The following is a 16,296-nucleotide window of genomic DNA, read 5'->3' on the forward strand; positions in this document are numbered from 1 at the left end:
TTTTTCCCTTATCTGTTTTTATGAAAAGCACAACTTTAGAAAGGCAGTTTATACGAGTAAAGGAGACAGCTTCAGAATAACAGGTACAAGAAAATTTATGCTAAGCCTTCAGTATGAAAAGATATTGTATTTTTTCATTATTAGTTAACAAAAATACTTAAAAGGGGAAAATTTGCAGATATAACAGTGTCTTCATCTTACTTTCTGGATATTCTTTAATTGCATAAAAAACATGGTAAGTTGATTACCTATATAAGAAAAAATAATACATGGTGAATTATTTTTTTCTACTGTAAGAAAAAATTTAAGAATACACAGAGGGACAAGTATCAATACAACAAATGTCCTTCAAACAAATATTCATTATACTTAAAATGTGAAAGATCAATAAGTGCAAAATACAATACATTATAGATAACTTATGGTGTAAAGTTTTTCCCAGTTTCCAGAATAGCTAAACAGAAAGGCATTTTGCCATAATGAATATTTCTATTTGTTCCTATTATTTTAGCATTAAGTATTGAACTGCAACAACAACAAAAAAGCTTAACAGCCCACTATCTCTTCCCTAATATCCAGATATGGGTTAAATTCACCAAATTACATTGTTAAAAGCATTTTGGCATTCAGTTGTGTAATAGGATCAAAACTGATGACACAGCACCTGAAACCTGAGTTTCTTTGTGGTCATTTCAAAGGCTGCAGACATGCGAAGCAAAAAAACCCACTGCAGACACAAACTTATCTAATTAAATCTGATCTGCAACTCCACAGAGAACAGACCAGTTAAAGCATCCTTTCAAATTTATTAAGTAAAGGGAAAAAAAAGTGGTTTTGTTACAATTTTAAGTATGTTTAGGGAGGCAATTTGCTTCTTTTCATCATATTATAATAATATAGGTTAGACTATACTACTATATTACTGAACTCAAAGCCAGTCAGTATCCAACCACTATAAAACATTAACCAAGTGAGACACGCCTGAATTTGAAGAGCTCATTAAAAAAGAAGCTGCAATTCCAAACAGAAAAAAAAGAATAGATGTAGTACATATTAAAACAGCAGCTACATCAAAGCCAAAATAAAAGCAATCCTGAATATCCTATAATATTAGCAGAAAAAAGATTCATTTGGTGACCATCTTAAGTTTTATTATTTACACCTCTAATGCATTCAGAGTATTTCTAAAAGCAATCTTCCCCCTTCCCCAAAAACAGGATTCACTAAATTTCAGGTTCCAAGGGAAGCCCTTTGGTTTTCTCTAATGGAGCCCAAAGATGAATGAATGACCCTCACCGTTGGAGAAAACTATACAGAGCAAACCACTAACTCAGGTCTAGAAGCAAGCCACAACCCAACATATGGTATCACACAAATCACTGATAAACTAAGAGGATTGCCTTAAAAAGCGGAAAAATTCATAAGAACCTCCAAAATATCATAAAGTCAAAATTAATCCAAAAGCCAATATTCAAATGAAACAGAATTAATTAAGCAAAAAGTAAGCAAAGTTAGTTTCTATTTTGTATAAAAGCCTTGAAGCACATACTGCTGGTTTTCATTACTATCAATTTCATTCAATATGGTGGCATACTAACCTGTAATGTCACAGCAACCAAGTTCTTTGATTCCATTAAAGAAAGGTTATTTTTAAATTTCTTTTTTCAGTTTTAAATGTCATAGCATGTAACTGTGGACTTTTACACCTAACATACCTGAAAGATTTGTGCTACCCAGAGATACATCTAGTGTTTAACTGAATTCTACTAACCTTTTGGCTTTAGGGGCATCTTGAAACAAAGGGATTTAAGTCACTGAGTATTTTTAATGGTATTTCTGCTTAGTAAGTTTCTCTTTGTTGCTCTTTGCTTTCAGAGTAATTTAATGTTCCCTTGTCTGGTATAGCAGAAAACATAAATAGAAATAGAATAAACAAAAGTATGTGATTAACTTTCTTCATAAGATTTATTGTGTTGTGTATGTTTAGTTTGAACTGTCTTATTCCGATGCTCTGGAAATTAACCAGTGCCAGACTTCTAAATCCTCTTCAAATAACACTCTCCTTAGAATCCTAATCATTTCAGTTACACATCTCCTGGTAGGTTGTTGGGTTTTTTTAGTCAAAGTAAAAAAAAAACCTAAGCATAGTATTTTTTAAAAAAATAATAAACCCACTGTGTTATAGTCTCAGCATTCTCTCCAATGTTATTTTTTGTGCAGCCTACAATTATGTTTGTGTATTTGAGTACTATTTAGCATGAATTGAACCTTTTCTTGAAATGTGAGCCATGTCGCATGTGACCTTTCCCAGATACTTACATATTTCCCATACTTTGTATTAACCATTCAGTTTTCTTTCGTAGCATTTGATATTCCTCTTGTAATTTTGCTGTCTCCACTATTGACTAGAGTAAGAAACCACAGTGCTTAAAAATAGTTCAGATAAATATTTCTCATTCTCATTTACAGAGAATGAATGGATATGTACTAAAACACAGGTCCAATATGAAAGCCTGTGGCACCCTGTATGTATGAACTTAAGATTCAGTATTTAACTACTTAGAAGCATAGAAAATACAACTAAGCTAGAGATGTGTGACAGAAATTTTGGTTTTTTGTGTACACTGTTTATTCTGCCGTGAAAAATTGAAGAAGCTGTCTCTTCTATCTCATGCCAATGGCAGGCTGTGGCTGGGGATAGAAGGGCAAATATTCTCTTCCCCAGGGCCCCTGAGCATGTTTCACTAAGAGAAGTATAAGCTGGGAGAAGCAGAGAAAAGAAGGATTAGCAAGGACAGTGAGGCAGCAAGGATGGAGCCCGGGAGGTTGCTGGGAAAAGGAAGGAACAGACAGGAGTGAACCTCAGAGGAGACAACAAGATGACAACTGGGGCCCAGAGAGAATTGAGTTAACTAAGAAGCCATTGAAAGTTGCAAGAATGTACACAAGAATGCAAGAAAAGATAACACTAGCAAGAGCTAGAGTTATTTTCAAAACCTATTTACATTTTTCTCAGCCAGAGTTTGGATTTTCTTTGTTTCACAAACGTGTATGTGCCAGTTCAAATTCTAATAAAGACTGTGACTAGAGAGAGCCAACTGTTTTGGTGCTTTTGCTGTTATGGACAGGAAACAGTACCTCAAATAAATAGCTGTTTCGGGGTGACATCTAGAGAGGTGACCATGTCTATTCCTCCATTCCAGATGAGGTTCAGCTATGAGATCTATCCTGAAAGTCTACCCTGCTATCCTAGAATTTGAGTGACAGCAACTCCACGATTCTTCCAGCAACTGGTTTCAGTGTTCTTCATCTGAGGAAGTTTTACCTAACAACTGCCCTTAATCTTTCATTACACAATCTAAGTCCATTTTCCCTTATCATAGCTATATCAATCCATTCCAGATACAGAGAATAAATTACTGTTTTCTCTTTGAATTGTTTATTACATGTTTGAAAAGCATTATTTACCAGCTTTACAGCCTTTAAGACCCTAAAAGTCCAAATGAAAGACAATGATGTATTGCTCCATTGTTTTAGTTACAGAAATGAAAAACATTCCTCTAACCTTCCCAAATTAGCTAGTAGAATTATTGCTAAACAGTCCTACTTCTTTACATACTTTAGCCTTATTATATTTTGTCACATGTCCATCACACAGAAGCCAAAATAAACGTTTTCATCAACCTTTGTAGTCTTTAGATCGGAGATGGAAATCGCATACTTTTCTGACAGCATCTGCTATTTTTCATTCATTTCAGTGCAGAGTGTAATTTGTCATACAACACAGCTTTTTACAAATCACCAGCTTCATACTTTAGAAGTGTCATTGTTAAACTCACCCTGAAGATAGGAACAAGGAGACTCAAAAATTAGCAGAGGAAAAATGTATCTCAGAGATGGTATTTATGTCAAGGGATAGGACACAGAGGACCTCCTGTCTCCCATTCTGCTTTCCACTTGACAGACAAAATAGTTGATAAGAGGTTTTTTAAAACTCCTATTGCACCTTCAGTGGCACTAGCGGCAAAAGGCAAATGTAAAGCCAGGTCTATGCAAAGAAATGCTTGTTTGAAGCTACCATGACTTTGACAAATTTAGGTTTCAAGCTACAAATATTCATGAAAGACAAGTCTCAAAATATTTTTTCCTACAGTACATACATTGTGTCAGCCAGTGCAAATCAAGGTATGAAGGAAAATATCAAAACAAGCAAACAAACCAACAAACCCATAAAAGATCTTCCCTACAAGTTACATAATTTAGCAAGCATAAAATGAGGGAATGCAAAGAAAGAAGACACAGAAAAACAATGTTTTTTTAAAAGCCTGGTGTTTTAAAAATATTCACAGACCAATTAAGCATTTTAAAGGCATATGTTACTGTATGCAACTCAGCTGATCTAAAATTTTGCATTAACTGACACAATGAAATAAATGTTATTTGTTTCATTGCTCTTGCCAAACCATATCAAAGTTCTTAATAAATCTTTCTGAATACATTGCCTGTCATTGGTAATTTCGTACCACAAGAAATATCTAGAGTTCAAAGAGTTAATAAAAATAGGGATTCTAGTGATCTAAATCTATTTGCAGTAATTTCTGTCTAGTTGTCCTTGACATTTCACAAGCTGGTAACCTCCTCTGCTCCCCTTTCATTCACACTTCTAATAAGACAGGTTAGCTTTCTATCATTTAATACTCAGCTACCTTTCAAACTGCCCTAGAAGCTTAGCTCTTCTCACATGAAAAACAATGCAGTAAAGCTACTGAAGGGTGTATAAAAAAAAGTAAAATGAATATTGTAGCAGACATTTCTTGTCTGTAAATGTGATCTCTTGTTTATTTTAATAGCTATACTAAAACCCCAAGGTATAGTTAACAGTATTATATGCCTTGTGTCTTCATATAAGAAAACATCCCCCAAATGCATTTTCTAATTTACAAGCCTGTGACAAATCCAAACTGCTGAGAAATTAAACTTTAAAAATATGTCTTCAGGTGATAAAGCACCACTATTAACACTATTATAATTGTACACCACTTGCATCAAATCTGACATTTCTGTTTAATATGTTTTGCTAAGGGTATACCATTTTATGGCCTCCCAATGAAATCAAATTCAACCCAGACGTTTTCACTTTTCTAGTATAATTCACTTCAAGGTTTTAAAGCTTCCATTTCTTTTTCTTTTTTTCTTTTCCTCCCAAAAGGTTGATCCCCTGGCATCCATTAATTCCACAAGAGTCTAGTCCTGGGTCAATGAGTCAGTCATGAGTACCTTCATTTCACACTAAGGCACTTTACTGACATTTTGTCAGAGCTACCGTTCTAACTTCTAAACAGACTATTCAAAAAAGTAATATAACACGTTTGAGAGGTATTAGGAAAGATTAGTGTCTGAACAGCAGGTTCTAGGGAAGTCAATGTTACCAAAAACTGGAGGCGGGGGGAGAGGTGGAGAGGAAAAAATATGCAAGCTGACTGGCCAAGTTATGGTCATTTCCGGGTGACTTGCTTCCTCAAAGGTCACCCCGTGAACGGTCATTCTTCCCCCAGCTTGTACTGATTATCTCGAGAGAAGGTCGATGTTGATAAAGAGAGACACAATAAAATAAACTGTGTTATCCAGGTTCTCCCTTGTGTGTTACCACTCTAACACAGCACATACTGTATTAATTCTGTTTCATCCTCTCGAGGTGAATAAGTTTCTTGGAAATGAATGAAAACAATCTGAGTGTAAGGAACAAAATGGTGTAAGTTTATCTTTAATCCTTTGTTGAGCAATAATCTATCATACACTACATTTTTCAAAGGTGGTCGACTTTTTGCCACAATTCAAGGTGCCAGAATTATAGCTTGTTTTTCAGGCTGATCAAACTACTGCCACAGCCCTATTTTCATTAGCTCAGCGTGAAATAATTCAGTTCCAGAAGGGAACACATATGCAAAGGGGAGAGGGAAGGAGGGAAAGGAAAAGGAGAAACAGACAGAGAATGACAGGGAGGAGACAAGCATGTGAAGAAAGGAGCTAGACCCAAAGAAATGTAGCTTCCTAAAGAGATATACATTCTTTTGCAAAATTCAGGTATTTGTTTTCTAAATTTTAATGCAGAATTTTGTGAAAGTGGTTTGACATATTTTTTTAAACAATATTGAGGCTTCAAAAGAACGCTGTTGTGTAAAGTGTCTGCAGCACTTAAAAATCTCAGTCCGTAAGTTAAAATTGACCTACTTCAGCACTTACTTAAGCACTTGAAAATAAAGTACCTCATAGTCCTCCTTTTTAAACAGTAACTGATGTAAAAAACCCTCCAGATTTTTCTTTCCTAATTTTTTTTTAATTAGACCTTGCTAACAAAGAATGAAGGCAATTCATATAATTATTTAATACAGTACTTGAAAGCAAAAATTGTGGCCAAATTACAACACACAGGAATGAAGAATGTCAGATTAATTCATTACACATGCTGTTTTAAAACTATTTCATAACCTGTGCCATAATAATTAATGAGATTAGTAAGATCAGAGATAAATGTACTTAAAGCAGCTCAGATGAATTTCAAATGTATGATAAGGAATACATGAATAATGAACAATTGCTAGTCTTAACAGTTTTCAAAGTTTGCTACTTTGATGGATAGCCTGTATTCCATGCACTAAATATTTACTATACAGACTCTAAAAAATCTTTAGTATGGGAAAACAATTTATAGCATGTATATCACATGGAAATCCACACTGCCAAGCCCCTATGCCCATTTATAGCTACATGTGGAGTCAGAAGAAGCTACACAAGCATGCAGAAACCTTTAACGGAGATCAGGCCTTCGGATTTTCTACTCACACACAACCTCTACACATCTTCTCTTTTGCACACTCTCTACTTTCTCACACGACTGCTGGATAAATACTAAAAGCTGCCAGACCGCTGACTGTTAGTTTTTGAATGATTCACACTTTCAGAGCTGAAGCTTTTTTGCTATGCAACAGTGGATGCTGCTCTTAAGAGAGTGACAAAAATGGGTAGAAATTTTGAGGGGGTTTCTTGGTGGTTCCCCAAACTTCACTGCTTTTCAAGTCCCTGAAAACATGATTAAACTGTTTGATTTGCCTGCAAGGCATTCCAAACAGTAGCACAACTAATCTGAAAAAATTAGGTATTTGTAGTATTAATAATAGTTCACTTCCCTATCATTTTGCAGAATGAACTTCAAAGCCTCAGGAAAAGGTTGGCCCTGATGTCATGGCATTGAGAAATGTAGTTCATTAAGATCTTAAGCAACAAACAACACCAACAATTAGCTGCTATACTCATTCTTGATTGATCTCTAAGAAACACAGACGCTGCAAATAAAAAGGCCTTGCCAGTATGTTGCCAGTCTACTTAGGAAAAAAAGTTTTATAAATAAGGAGTTTGCTTTTTCCCCTTGTGAGGATATTCAAACTCAAAGGATACTCTATTTCACCTTGACTTTTCATATTCTATAGCTTAAGTAAGCATTTTTCCACTCCAATTCCTTTCCTCTGAGGTTTACCCCTTTGTTCCTTGACAATTCTTCTCTCTTTCATGTTTGCATATTTCATAGCATTTATGTGTCTTCACTTTTAGTCATTAATTACCCCACACATACACACATTTTTCTGCTTGTATCTAACTCCTTAAACACATTTTCTATTATTCTTATGTCTAACTCCACTTTAGTTTTATCTTACACAAGGTAGTTTCCAGCAAAGAAAGCACTAAGCATTTGCTTTATCAAGCAAGAATTCATACTAAAAACTGGACAAGGAAAAGGAAAAAACAATAACTTATCTTCTCTGAGAACATAATAGCTCTGAATAAATGACTAATCAGACTGTTTCAGGCAGAAATTAGATGCCATGAGATATTACAGTTGTTATAATCTAAGGATAAACCTTTGGTCTCATGATAAGCTTTCTGCCATCCTGCTGATCTTCAAGTTTCCTTGTAAAACTGAAGACAAAACAGCAATGCATTGACATATTTTGCTTAAGCTACTGAAGTGTACCTCAGTGGATTTATTCCAGTAACGGCTTTGTATTAATATAGAATAAATTACTTTGGTGATGCAATACATCAAATGCTAGTATTAAATCTCCTCTAATTTCTACAGATTTTTTTTTGTTACATAATTTATGAATGCTTTCTTTTTGCTTTAGAATCCCATAAAGATTCAGCTCATTTTTGAATCTTCTTTTATTTATCTATTTTTATCTTAAGCTAAACAAATCCATAATAAATCTATTCAAGGTTATTTTCTAAACCCACCTTCCCTGTATCTTCATTAATTAACAAACCCCTGTTTTGAACATCTTTAATCCCTGGTGTATCCCTGAACAGACAGGTCAGGGATTATCTTGAGCAAACACTTATTGGCTAACATACCTCATCTGTTACTCCCATATTAGATTTTCTGCAATGATTTAGCTCCAAGTAGTATTTCTCTTTCTAATGGCATAGCAGAAATGTACATATATAAATATCTAAATCTGATTCAGGGGCTCTATAGCAGACTGCCAAATGTATTCCAGAACACATTGTTTTACAATCTTTCCCCTAGAGCAATTCTGACCTTTAATTGTTACTATTATACCTGTTTTCGCCAGCTCCCTTTTTTTATGTTCAATGGCATAAAAGAACAGAGCTACTTCACTTTTTGCCTTCCTTTTCTGAAGGTATCTGGTTTTGAGCATCTTTTTAATACTTGTTTTGTTTTGGTAAGTTGGGTTTTTTAATACAAATACATTTTGCAATGCAGCTGTTATCCATCCTTAATTCCTTCATCCTTGTAATAGCTGGCAGCAGTAGTTTAAATTATCCCACTTGGTTCACAAGACTCCTGGTATTTCCACACAAACATTTCAATTAATTGTTTTACTGATAACTCATTTGGTTGCTAGTTTAGGAACAATCCTTTCACTAATTATATATCCTACTTGAATACCATCTCTCTGTCTGTCCATAGATATTCCTTTATCTTTTGCAATGCCTTGATGTATTTAACTGCCCTCCTCCTGTGTACTAAAGCCAGACAAGAAGATTACAGTCACTTCCAACTGTCTTCCCTTATTTCTCAGTTTAAGGCTCTTATCCTTTGTTTGAGCCCCACTCCTAGGAAGTCACTTTCCCAGATATTCTAGTGGAATTCCAGGAAAACCAGATTTTACTGAAAAGGAAATATCAAAATGTCAGCACTTTGAAGATATATCAAATATTGTAGCTATTACCTCAAATTCCTTCCAAATTCAGAAATTTTCTTTGTTTTCCTTACAAGGGTAACAGTGATGGTACTTAAAATACTATTGACTTCCAGAAGAGCATGAATAAACATAAAATTATTTGTATGAGGTTCAGGTTGATTTCTTTTCTTTAAAAAGCATTTCCTCCCATATGTTAGCATGGACATACAATTTGCAATTAGTTACTATAACTAGTAACTCAACAACATGGTTTGTCCACATACTCTTCTGAAACTGTTGTAATATTTATGCAAGCAGGAGTTCTTGAATAAAAATAAATCGACAAATTTACACTTTTTTTCCTTTGCCAAGACAAGTAAAAAATATAATAGCAATATGACCTTGAATTTACTATTTCCACAAGTATGATTGGCAGCACACAAATAGAAGAGAAACATATCCACTGTAAAAGTTTTTTTTTAAAAAGGAGCCATTTCAGGTATCGTGCAGCCTTTACCTACTTTACTAAAAAATGAGAGTCAAAAAAGGACCATATTATTCAAAATATTACTAGATTTTTGTTTCCTTCTGATAAAGTCCCACGTATATGAACAATAACCCTTTATATTTAACAAGGTAAATACAAAGGTAAGGAATAACAACAGTAAAATCACCCTGCTCTCTGGCTGTTTCTGTATATCGTGTAGAAGTTGTTTTAATCTAATGTGTATTGTTGCATAATATCCCCAGGCACATTCAAGTAAAAGCTAAAGCTGTACAGAAAAGCCAACATTTTAAATGGGTCTTGTCATTAATGCTTTATTAATTGCCCCAGGCAATGCAAACCCAGAGCTAGGCAAGCTATAACAATATGACACTTTAAGGTCAAATCCAATTCCTGCTGTGTTTTATGGAGTGGGCCAAATATTGAGTTAACAGCAGGAAAGAACAATTTATTGGGCTTTTCTCCATCTCCTGATTATCTGATCTAAATTAGATCAGTTAGGTTGTTTTTCTCTAAAAACAAAACACCTTTTGTCCACTCAACTTCAAAGAATCTTTGATTGTGTTAGAATAATAAACTTTTGTAACATCTATTTATTTACACTATACCTAGTGTACTGAATATAAAGAAATGGAATACATATAAAATATAATATGGCAACTTCTTTATCTTCACATAAACAAAAATATTATAATGAAATTTAATATTTATCAATTTATTTAACGTATGTTACCTTCACATCTGAGGTATCTCTTTGGCTGTTCCTCCAGGACCTGGCCACTGAAGAGAAGGTTCGATCTGGGTGGTCAAACTTGCCATCATTTGCATTTAGAAAGAACGTTGTAAAGGGCTCCTGTAGTTAATGAAATTAAGACAGATTAAGAAAACACTACAAGGATTCATGCAGCAGGTTTCTGCCTAAATCTAACTGCCTTTTGCAGATCAAAATACTTCATAAAGGCAGAATTAAAGAAAAACATGACATCCCATAGCTATATGTATGCATGGGTATCTGCACTGAACATCTGAGTGTATTTACTGGCACTAACACATTTTGCACAAACAAATCTTGGGCTCTCTTCCATAAGACTAATTACTCATCAGTGGCAGACACATGTATCTTAGTTCCAGTTCACAATGACTGCCTTCACTGCAACTATCATAAACACATTCTATATTATTTATGTAACTGGGCTTTGTTTACTCCTTGCATTTAAAGAAATCCTATCTCTTAATCTTTTTTGTGTTTTCATTTAATTGAAAAGAGCTCAGTGGTCACAACTGTGCCTCAAGGTGAGAAGAACAGCTCTGTGGTCATTATGAGGCAGACTATGGTTCCAGGATACACAGCTTTATCCTTACTTTAGGGCAGAGGTACAGAGATTAAATATTTAGAGTCTTTACTTTTGCTAATTCTATCTGAAACCCTACGCCCAATTCTTACTAAATGGAAACAGCTACCAGCTTTTGGGGAGGAAGAGTTCAGGTACTAGACAGTCTGGATAACCCATTTTGATGTCACTACATTCCACTGCAGGAAAGGGGCTCACAGTGGCCCAAATCTTTAATATGACAATAGAACCTGGATACTGCAATCATTGCTACAAACCTAGACTTCCACCACAGCTCCATTAGCTCTCTTATTCAACTAATAGCTAGCAGTGTGTCTACAAGGATGGAAGTTGTTTCTTCCACTTTGCCAAAGTCTCATGGGAAATGTTTTAGAGGGTCCCTTTCATTCAATTCATACCCAAACTTATTTCGTTGCATATCCTGATCATTTAGAAGTTTTGTTAATCAAAGCAGTTTATGATCACCAGATCAAAATTGTTATTACAGTATTCATCCATTATTTGTATTTTATTCTAAACTTTCTTTGTTTCCTTTTATGAAATTTTTGAACAATGCAGGGAACTCCTCCATTAATAAAAGATCTTTGAAGGAATTATGCCACATTATACACATTGTGCGTAAATTGCCCCAGATGGAGAAATTCATGTTTATGTCGTCTTTAAGATTAATTAAAATATACATAAGGAAAGCATGGATGCAAAAATAGTGAAAATATTTTTAAAAAGAGGAAAATAAAAGATGCAATTCAGACTTCCAGAGACCATTGTTTCTCTACCTTTATTCCACATGCCTTCCCAATTAATTTCTTCTATCATGCACAAGAGTCAACACAGGCTACTTTCTTTCAAAGAGGAAAAAACTCCAACCTATTTTTTTCCTCTTAAAATATTGGGAATTTGTTTCTAAAAGAATAGTATCTCATAAAGTTACTTTCATTAGTGTATTCATTCCAACCAGAGTATCCTAATATGTGTTAAATAATTAATTAAAATAATTGAATTAAATACAAAATCATCACAATATAATTTCTTGTTGAAGGACCCTAAATCCCATTGCACAATGGCTTTATTTGCACTTGTGAATATTGAAAGGCTGTGTGGTGAGGAAGAGATTTATAATTTAAAGAGAATATTAAAATTTAACAGTAGTGCAACTTGGTGAGTAGTATTAACTACCACACCGAACTAAAATATTGAAAGAAAATAAATTAAGTTTTTATCTATCCAGATTTTCCAGTGCTCCATGTAGTGAACTTCATGTAAAATATAAATGAAAACATTTATGAGTCAGACCCAAAACTACAAAATGGAAAACAATATTAAGAGGAATTGGAGGATATTAATTTATCATAAAACTATATTAATATTACAATTTTAATATCAAATTTTGATTTTTAAATATTATAATTATTTTGCTTGAAAATTAATTCCTATTCCAAATTATTTGTACATATTTGCAACAGCAATTATGCTATGTTTTCTAGCTTGCCCATACTGAAAAAAATTACATGTTTTTGATCTGAGCACAAATAATTTTGTCTTCTACCAACTCCCAGCCATCACTTTTTTTCTTTTTAAGATACATGTAATTTTTGTGACTAGTATTGTGGAGCAGACTGTGAATCATTGCTGAGGTTCTGAAATCAGAAGCAGTTGGTGGAGGTAAAAAAGCAGAAAGCAGAAAAAGGATGTAATTACAATAAATTATGTAAAAATATTAATCCAAACTTCCATGATAACATTATTTAAAGCATCAGAGACAAATACACAAAAGCAAAAAAATTCATAATCAAGGATTAAACTTTTAGTAGCTGAGCACTACAGGGTGCCCTATTATGCTATCCTGCCATGGCCTGTTGTGCTATCTTTTTGGATTTTTTAATCCTTAGCAGAAATTCAGAGCTTTCACTTGCTTTATCTCAGACCTCTAACATAATTTTAAGGTAATTTTTATTCTCTGGGAAGTCAAGTGCTTATATTATATACATATAATTCATATCCGTATTCAATATACTCATTTAAATACTGCTATTCTATGATACCGATTACTGTCATTTCATGTAAAGGTTTTGTTGCTGTGAAAGCTATACAGCACCACAGTGTTTTCATTATAACTCCATCTCCGCTTGTTCCTAATATTCTGAATAAAATTCACACCTTGTTCACTGCCAACAAGAAGAGAAATTTGTGGACTACTTGATTATATTGAACACAAGCTTGAGCTGTGATAACAATGAATTTTTCCATTCAATAGAACCTCTCTCCCTCCCTTCCCTTTTAGCAGTACCCAGACTCATTTGAATCCTTTATGGTGCGAGTAGAGGAGGAAGAAGGAAGGGATATGGTCATTCTAAGACATCCTATGTCAAACAAAAATGTCTTTCCAGCCATTTGTAAAAGAGAGAGAGTATGCAGGGGTTTGTCAGAGTGACATACTCCTTTTGTCTGATATATCTGTGACTGTCCTGTTCAAATCTAACAAAAAGAAGACTCAAATTCACTTCTATTTACCAGATGACATCCAGTCCTCCTCACCTTTGGATCTCACTAAAAACTATTTTAACTCAATCTGACCTAAATCATAATAAATCCAGAATTTCTTCTACCTTGTACAAATATGCAGTCATTGCAACAGAAACTGGAAGATAATTATTCCCTACAAACACCTCTCTGACTATCACGTTAGAGAATTGTGCTCACAAATACTGATCTCTGTTTCCATGAAGATGCAACTGATTTACACAAATATAATTTCTTCAATAGCAATTACTGAGAGCAACCAATTGTACCATAACTCTATCCTACTTCTCCCAAAAATCTGAAACCAATGCTGAAATTTACATTCTACATGATTTAAGCCAGAATTCATTCTTCTATTTTGCTTTTTCCTTCTGTCTACTTTTCAGGTCAAGTCATTGAAATATATGGCATTCTGAAATAGCATTTTTAGTTTAAACTATTCTGTCTTCTGCAACTTAAATATTCAATTTATATGCTCCAAATGAAATGCACATGAAGAAAATGAGTCTTCAACCAGGTGGTAAGGTCACTAGCCATAAACTATGGATATTCAGTTTCATTACACAAAAATGGAACTAGATGGACAGAATATATATTAATGACAAAATAAAGCCAGAGATTGTTGATATCAAAATCAATTACACAGGACAGAACTGAGGCTAAGACATACAATGTCTTTTAAAAAACTAGCTTGATACATGTATTGCGTTTGTGTGGCAAAGCTTTGGTAGTGGGGGAGCCTACAGGGGTGGTTCTGTGAGAAGCATTTGCCATGTCCAGTCATGCCAATGCCAGCTGGCTCCAAGATGGACCTGCCCCTGGCCAAGGCTAAGCCTGTCAGCTACAGGAACAGTGCCTTTAGGACAACAAACTTAACAAGACTCAGGGAAAACTGCAGAAGAACACTAGAGAGAGGAATGGGAATATGTGAGAGGAATGGCTCTGCAGACACAAGATTCACAGCAGGAGGAGGGGCAGGAGGTGCTCTAGGCTCTGGAGCGGAGATTCCCCTGCAGCCCCAGCGGAGGCTCATGGTGAGGCAGCCATGGACATCCACAGGGGAGCAAAGATCCACCTGCAGCCTGATGACATCCAGGCAGAGCCAACCCACCACAACAGATCAGATAAGGCAAAGCAACTGCGGGAAATATAAGGCAGTAGGGAACAGATTATCACAGAATTGACTCAGAAATATGATATTAAAAGCAATGTTTTGAAGACAACTGACAGAAACCAGATTGCATCTGTCAAAGCTGAAAAGCAAGATTTAAAATTATTTTAAGGTTTTGTAGCAATTACACAATTCTCTCTATATATATATACTTCAGAGTGGCTGAAACTTCCTTACCTACTGCAAATACTGTTTCCTCCAATACTAAGGTCTAGGCTGGCAGTTTCTCCCCTTGGATCCTCATTACTACATACTGTTTTGTTCTGCTTCTCTCTAAACTATCATTTCCAATTTGCTTTTTTTCATAGCTTTTTCATTTGTTTCCTTGCTTTTTTCTCTTTCTTTTGCTTTTCATTTTCTCTTTTCCTTTGGTTTACACAGTCTTATCCCACGATTCTAGTTTGTACTCCTGTCCTTCACTCTCAGTTTGTTGTCACTTTCTACTGAAAGCTCTACTGTAACACATCTTTTCCCATTACTCTTCTGCAATCTCTCAAATCACTGAATGCATTTTTCTGTCTGAATCTCTGCATCTTTTAATGTCACCTTCCTCCTTCTGGACTAGACTGTAATTTACCTTTTCTTACAGTCTTTTTCACAAACTGGTACCAAAGCTCTAGCTCAAGAAATTCACAAGCAAGAAATGCTACTTTAACTTACAGGAATCTGACCTAGCCTTATCTATCAGTTTCACTGGCACCATCTTCTCCCTTTGGATATTTCATCCTTTATTTTGTAGCCAAAAATATCTCTCTATGGATCACTATGACTTTATAATCCTCATTGCCATAATCTTTTCCACTATACCCACTTATTTTCAAATATCTATTTAGGGTTTCCATTGGCTGCCTTATCCAGTCCTAATATAATATCTTTTTATTCCTTTTCTGAGGTTCAAACTTTTCCTGGATTTGACTTCTTTCACTTCTGTTATCTACTCCCATTAGAGATGGTTTTTCTTTGCTGGTCAATCATATTTAAATAATCTTTAAAATACCTATGTAGGAATGTCCCTGTATTTAAGTTATCTGTTGTTTTCACGTTTTTATTGGCAACCTCTTCTCTGGAAAGCACTGGTTTCCTCTTCTGCTTTCTATTCGAACATATAGTGTTTGCTCTAACAAATGTAATTTTTCAGGTCTATATTGCAAGGCCATCAAGACAAAGACCTTGTTCGCTTGCTGTTTTAGGTGAGAACACTAAGAGAGCAAGAACATCTACAGTATTACATAACAGTAGTAAAAATAACATTGCATTAGCCTAATACAGGAAATGAATACTCCTTGATGCGTTGTATATTCAGCCTGTAAGCAGACTTTCAGAGAATTTGCTGACTAGCAAAAGGGGATCTTTTGCTGTATCGCAGTCAAAATTAATAGATAAACATGCAAATAAACCTACTGTTTTTAATATACTTTAAGGCAACACAGAAGTCCATGTGTACCACATAATGCATTCACAGTATATGAATAATTTAGCAACACTTAAAAAGAATACAGTGGTCACCCAACATAGGAGTATAATCCACACTTAGTTTCCCATGGTTTA

At 34.7% G+C, this 16,296-nt stretch overlaps 1 protein-coding gene across 8 annotated transcripts in view; it reads right to left on the reverse strand.

Annotated features, from left to right (window-relative positions):
- Positions 1–16,296, reverse strand: part of NBEA (neurobeachin) — a 470,218-nt gene that overhangs the window by 66,114 nt on the left and 387,808 nt on the right. For all 8 annotated transcript variants that reach the window (XM_085061526.1, XM_085061583.1, XM_085061573.1 and 5 more), the window contains one exon: positions 10,439–10,558. In XM_085061526.1, coding sequence (XP_084917652.1) covers positions 10,439–10,558 — 120 coding nt within the window. The remainder of the gene's footprint in view (positions 1–10,438; positions 10,559–16,296) is intronic.

The sequence above is a fragment of the Lichenostomus cassidix genome, chromosome 1 (assembly GCF_008360975.1).
Source record: "Lichenostomus cassidix isolate B80296 chromosome 1, HeHo_3.0, whole genome shotgun sequence".
Classification (NCBI taxonomy): domain Eukaryota; kingdom Metazoa; phylum Chordata; class Aves; order Passeriformes; family Meliphagidae; genus Lichenostomus; species Lichenostomus cassidix.